This window comes from Galeopterus variegatus, unplaced genomic scaffold (assembly GCF_000696425.1).
Source record: "Galeopterus variegatus unplaced genomic scaffold, G_variegatus-3.0.2 Scaffold549, whole genome shotgun sequence".
NCBI lineage: Eukaryota > Metazoa > Chordata > Mammalia > Dermoptera > Cynocephalidae > Galeopterus > Galeopterus variegatus.
Window position 1 is genome coordinate 676,732 of NW_007726660.1, and position 6,478 is coordinate 683,209.

Sequence of the window (6,478 nt, forward strand, 5' to 3'; positions counted from 1 at the left end):
TTGCCCCCGCACCTCGCTCAGCCAGTGAGCGGGAACCGGTCTGTATGTGGGATCCGAACCCTCGGCGGGAGCGCCTCCGCACTTCCCAAGCGGCGCACTAGCGCAGTGCACCACCGGGCCGGCCCAGAAATGGGCACTTTTTTTTTTTTTTTGTCTTTTTCCGTGTCCGGCAGCGGGTCGCAACCCTCAGTGTTGCCCCCGCGCCTCGCTCAGCCAGTGAGCGGGAACCGGTCTGTATGTGGGATCCGAACCCTCGGCGGGAGCGCCTCTGCACTTCCCAAGCGGCGCACTAGCGCAGTGCACCACCGGGCCGGCCCAGAAATGGGCACTTTTAAAAATTATCATCTTTTTGTTTTATTCTCATGTGCCTACCTGAAGTTCTTTATAAGTATTATTGAAAATGGGGGCCGAGCCTGTGGCGCACTCGGGAGAGTGCGGCACTGGGAGTGCAGTAGCGCTCCTGCCGCGGGTTCAGATCCTATATAGGGATGACCGGTGCACTCACAGTGCTCACTGGCTGAGCGCGGTGCGGCCGGGCTCAAAAAGGACAAAAAAAAATAACATACTCTTAAATATTGTATAGTACCAAAATTTATTGAAGAGATTATTAAATATATGTCATAGCCATTTCAGCTATTTTCCAACAGTTAGCATGTTTTCTAGGACCTAATATAGTCTCTCTTTTTCTGTAACTACTTTTTTTTTTTAAATACCTGGGAAAGTTTATAAATCAGTAGAGGTATGGATAGATGATAGCAGATATAAAAAATATCAATTCATACGATCTAGATGATGATGAGCATATGGGTATCACTGTACAATTCGTTCAACCTTTCTGTCTTTTGAAAATTTTCACAATGAAATAATAGAGAATAAGATATCCAGTGTTATTAAGTACACATGAATCTCAAGAGTAATCACGATTAATGACTTCAGGGTCCACATACTGTGTTAACAACCAGGTTTGTTCTTCTTGCAGGTTAAGTTCAGTGAACTCACTGTTGACATGTTCCGAATGTTACAAGCCCTGGAGAGGGAGCCAATGAATTTAGCGTCCCAGATGAATAAGCCAGGAATGCAGGTAATCTTTTCCCTACATTTGCAAATTTGGTAACACTCTCAGGCTGCTTCTGTTCCTCACGGAATGCAGCCCATTTATTCAGTAAATGCTACGAACGTGAATAGAGAATTCTCTTGAGGAGACACAGAAATAGATAAGAATAATCAGATCAATAACACTGAGTAAAGAGAAGGGTATTTGACAAAGAGGATAGCAGAAATAGGCCTTGATGATTCATCTGTCAAATATAGCTTGTATGTATATTATTTTCTGTTTGTAAATACAGGAATCAGCTGACAAGCCCACCAGACGAGAAAACCCCCACAAATACCTGCTTTACAAACCAACCTTCAGCCAGCTATACACATTCTTAGCAGCATCTTTTAAGGTATGTGTGATCCAGTACTTTTTACTCTTTGGGGAAATTGTGGCCTAAATGGAATCTGAGAGTCATTCCTCTCTTCGAGTCAAGTTTAGATAAAATATGAAAATGAAAAACTGCCTTTAAAATAACGATCCTGGCCGGCCCGGTGGCGCACTGCTACAGTGTGCCGCTTGGGAGTGCGGCGCCGCTCCCGCCGAGGGTTCGGATCCCACATACAGACCGGTTCCCGCTCACTGGCTGAGCAAGGGGCGGGCGCAGCACCGAGGGTTGCGATCCCGTTGCCGGTCCCGGTCCGGTACGGGCGCGACACTGAGGGTTGCGGTCCGTTGCCGGACACGAAAAAAAAAAAAATAACGATCCTAATCATAGCTATTTATGATGTTGTGAATATCCGTTACCATTTATTAATGAGAATACTGATTGATTATCAGTCTCCTTCCTCCAGGTTTTTATTACCAAACCACTTCAGGTATAACAGTCAATGCAGAACTGAAAAACAAGAGCAGAGTGCATAGGCATGTTATATATTCAAGTAGCTCTGTGAAACATTTTGATCATCTGAAAAAACTTTGAGAAATAGGAGAATTCTTCCCAAAGTTTATATAGAGAAAGCCATGCAGGGGAACTTATCTTTTAGATCTATAGTTGGGATATTTACTTCCCCATTTCAAGTTTTCAGAGAACATTCTCTAAATGATGGGGTATTGAAGCAAAGAATGTCTTCACAACTTCTGGCAATAGTTACAGATTACGGATTAATAATGAGTCTTTGCTGTGTATATAGTTTTAAGTCAGAACCAGCAAGACTGACTCTTCTCTTAGAACCTAATTTAACATACTGTTGTTTTTTCTTGTTTTCCCCACAACTTTAAGATGTCATGAACTTTAAATAAAACTGTGCTTTTCTTCCCTTTTTGTTTTGTATATGTAATTTTCTTTAATTTCAGGAGCTGCCTGCCAATAGTGTGCTTCTGATTTACCTGTCAGCCACTGGTGTTTTCCCCACAGGTCGTTCTGATAGTGAAGGTACAATAAAGGAATGCTCCCTGTCGTGAGCAGGGCTTGAATTCTCTTTATTTTCTACAAGACGATGGCCCGTAGCCCACAGACCATCTCCAGCTTCCTAGACAGGCTTCCAAATTTGAAACCTGGTCTATCTGTTGAATTGACAATCCTGTAGATACTCCAGTCTATTTTATTTTATGAAATATTTATATGTTGAAGCCCAGAAATTATCAGAAAATTCATATATTAAATGCATCCTTCACTACTAAATTTGCCGAAAGCATAATACATAGATATATATATGTAGATCTATATAAGGAATTTGATGTTTCAGAGTTGAAAAGGATGATGGAATAACCAAACCTAATTATTTATTTCACAGCATTTGAATTTTTCTGAGCCTTTAGTGCATTAGGGAATCTGGTCAGCGGCTACATTATGGCTGAAAGTCTTTGTAGAAATCAGTGCGCTCTTGTAACTGTGAAAGTTCAAGTCCTTGTTTTGATTTTGTTTTCTGTCCTTTCTTTTTCTTTATTTTGCTTTATGGATTCAACCTGTGGAATATTGGGATGCCATTTCAGAATAAAAACTTAAGTTCAGTAATTGGTCAGAATAGATGAGTAACTTGGATGTAAAAAAAGCAATTAACTCTTTGGACAAAACAAAAATTTTCTTAATGTTCTTAACATTTTCCTCCTCATCTGTTTGTTGAAATTTGCATTCCTTTATACAGTGCATGTCCCTGCCATCTTCCTTGCATGACCTACAGATTCTGTTAAAATGTTAAAATGAAACAAAACAAAAATCTCTGTAGTCTTTTAATTGCATTGAGTTTTTTAAGGGATGAAATATAATACAACATTAAAAGTGATGCAAAATCTTAAACTACTTTACTTTTTTTGGTAAGAAAGTTAGTAATTTTATTTATAAATAAATATTTACATGTCTTATATATTGTTTCAAATTCCATTCAAATCTTTTCCTAAATTTTACAATTAGTGGCTCAGTTAAATTATATTTACTTAAGAGATTAAGATTTCATTCTGCAACTTTCTTTTTAAAACGATTTTGTTAAACCTTTTGTTAAAAAATTTTAATTTTGCTTGAAATGCAAAGGTCATTTTAAACATTCCAGATTTTCATCTCTTTTATTACCCAGAATAATGGGATGCAATACATTTTTGTTTTGTTTCTCATTATATTCTGTTTGAAGAACTGATGAATAATTAAATGTTTTTTTTACATGTTGAAAGAGGCAACGTGCTGAAATCATTTAAATACTGCATTAAATTAAAATGTAAAATTTAATAATAATTAAAATGTTTTGTAATTATCTTCCCTTGTATCAATGAGAGATTCACACAATACTGTTGTATTTGAACATCAGATCCATGTTACTTTCCAATTGAAGTCTAGGATTCTTCCCTTTGTTTTTATAGGTCCTTATGATTTTGGAGGTGTACTTACTAATAGTAACCGTGACATTATAAATGGAGATGCCATCCACAAACGAAATCAGTCCCACAAGGAAATGCACTGGTATGTATTCTGGTGTCTCCCTCTATTATAAAAATTGTAGTGCTCTCATTCATTCCTTCCTTCATTCATTCATTTATTGGTGGGTGGCCAGTACAGAGATCCAGACCCTTGACTTTGACGTTACAACACTGTGCTCTAACCAATCGAGTTAACCGGCCAGTCCTCTCTTTTATAAAATACTAAGTTAAATGGGGACCTTTTTTTTTTTTTTCCTTTTTGTCTTTTTTCGTGTCCGGCAATGGATCGCAACCCTCAGTGTCGCGCCCGGACCGGACCGGGACCGGCAACGGGATCGCAAACCTCGGTGCCTCACCTGCACCTCGCTCAGCCAGTGAGCGGGAACCGGTCTGTATGTGGGATCCGAACCCTCGGCGGGAGCGCCGCTGCGCTCCCAAGTGGCGCACTGCTACAGTGCGCCAACCGGGCCGGCCCCAAATGGGGACTTTTTTATAGTACCGGCAAGGTTCCCTTAAACTACTACTACTACTACTAATATTTATCTGGATTCCAGCAATATTTCCGGCTCTGACTATCCTAGGAAATTAGACTTTTTGGCTGATATTCGTTTCATTGTGTATCTGTTATAAGTCGGGTACTATTCAGTCACTGGGGATGTATCAGTGAACAAAATTGCATTCTAGTTGGAGGAGACAGTGACTATATTCATAAATAAATAATATGTCAGGACATGATACATGTTACCATCAATATGAAGTTTTTAATATAAGGTTTTATTGGTTTAATATAGCACAAATAAAAAGTTGTGTGAATTCAAATTGAATTTCATCTATGAAAGATTGCTCTTTCTCCAAGCACAACACCTTCACTGCTTGGGCCAATATTGACTCTAGAATTTCTGTAGCTGAGAGACAGCAATATGATTGTAAAGAAAACTGGACTTGTCTGAAGCTGCATTTCCAAAAGCATTTTACATAAAAATATCAACTGTTCATATTAAAGAATGGGGAGGGAGGGCAGGCAGGTGAATGTTTCAGATTATGTGTATAGTAGCCAGAGGTTCCCTAGGTCACGTGTTGGTTCTCTTGTTGACCGTAGTTGTAAATTATTTACATTAAAAAAAAAATTAACAGATATATAAAAAGGGACTTAACATCACTAATCGCCAGGGGAATGCAAATCCAAACCACAGTGAGACATCCCCTTTCACCTGTTAGGATGACTATTCTCAAAAAGACAAGAGATAACAAGCGTTGGCAAGGATGTGGAGAAAAGGGAACCTTTGTACACTGTTGGTGAGAATGTAAATAGGTACAGCTATTATGGAAAACAATATAGAAGTTCCTCAAAAAATTAAAAATTGAGCTACCATATGATCCAGCAATCCTGCTTCTGGGTATATATCCAAAGGAAAAGAAATCAGTCTGTCAAAGAGATATCTGCACTCCCATGTTCATTGCAGCACAATTTACAGTAGCCAAGATATGGAAACAACCTAAATGTCCATCAACAGACGAAGAGATAAAGAAAATGTGGTGTCTGTATCTGCACAATGGAATAATATTATTCAGCCATAAGAAAGAAAGGAAATCCTGCCATTTGCAACAACAGTGTGAATCTGGAAGACATTATGCTAAGTGAGATAAGCCAGACATAGAAAGACAAATACTGCCTGATCTCACTTATATGTGGCATCTTAAAAATCAAGTTCACAGAAGCAGAGATTAGAACGGTGGTTGCCAGGGAATGGTGGAAATGGGAAGATGTTGGTCAAAGGATACAAGCCTTCAGGTATAAGATGAATAGTTCTGGAAATCTAAAGTACGGCTCGGTGATGATAGTTAATAATACTGTTCTGTTTACTTGAAATTTGCTAACAGAGTAGGTAGATAGTGTTCTCACCCCCACCCCACACAGAGTAACTGTGTGTAGGGATCGGTGTGTTGATTAACTCAATCACGGCCGTCACTACACAGTGTATACACATATCCAGTCATTGCATCGTACACCTTGAATATATACAATTTTTGTCAATAAAAAAGAAAAAGTTGTATTTGAAATATATTGAGGTTTGATGATACTGCTCAGTGAAACGTCCTTTTATACATTCATGTTTATGTTGACATTAATATTTATACACATACACACATTGTCCACTAAGCTGTGTGAAAGTGCACGCACACTAAAACCCTGACCTTCTTAAGCACTGGCTCTAAATGCATGTTCCTGGACTTCAGTCTTTGGGTTCAGTAGATCTTCTGTGGGCCAGTGAGTCTACATGTTTAACAATCACCCCAAGTGATTCTGATACAAATGTCCAGAGGAAAAATAAAAGATTGTAAAAGGGGTTTCCCTATTTATTGTCTGCAAAATTAAGATGTAGCTTGAAACACTAAAAATCATTAAAACAGAGATAGATTTTTTTTATTTTTTGTCTTTTGTCTTTTTTTTCCATGTCCGGCAACGGATCGCAACCCTCAGTGTCGCGCCCGTACTGGACCAGGACCGGCAACGGGATCGCAACCCTCGGC

At 39.0% G+C, this 6,478-nt stretch overlaps 1 protein-coding gene across 1 annotated transcript in view; it reads left to right on the forward strand.

The window, feature by feature from the left end:
* Positions 1 to 6,478, forward strand: part of SCAI (suppressor of cancer cell invasion) — a gene marked incomplete at its 3' end in the record, with an annotated part of 95,776 nt that overhangs the window by 59,640 nt on the left and 29,658 nt on the right. Inside the window, 4 exon segments of the mRNA XM_008569976.1 lie at positions 980 to 1,081; positions 1,347 to 1,448; positions 2,393 to 2,471; positions 3,890 to 3,989. Coding sequence (XP_008568198.1) covers positions 980 to 1,081; positions 1,347 to 1,448; positions 2,393 to 2,471; positions 3,890 to 3,989 — 383 coding nt within the window.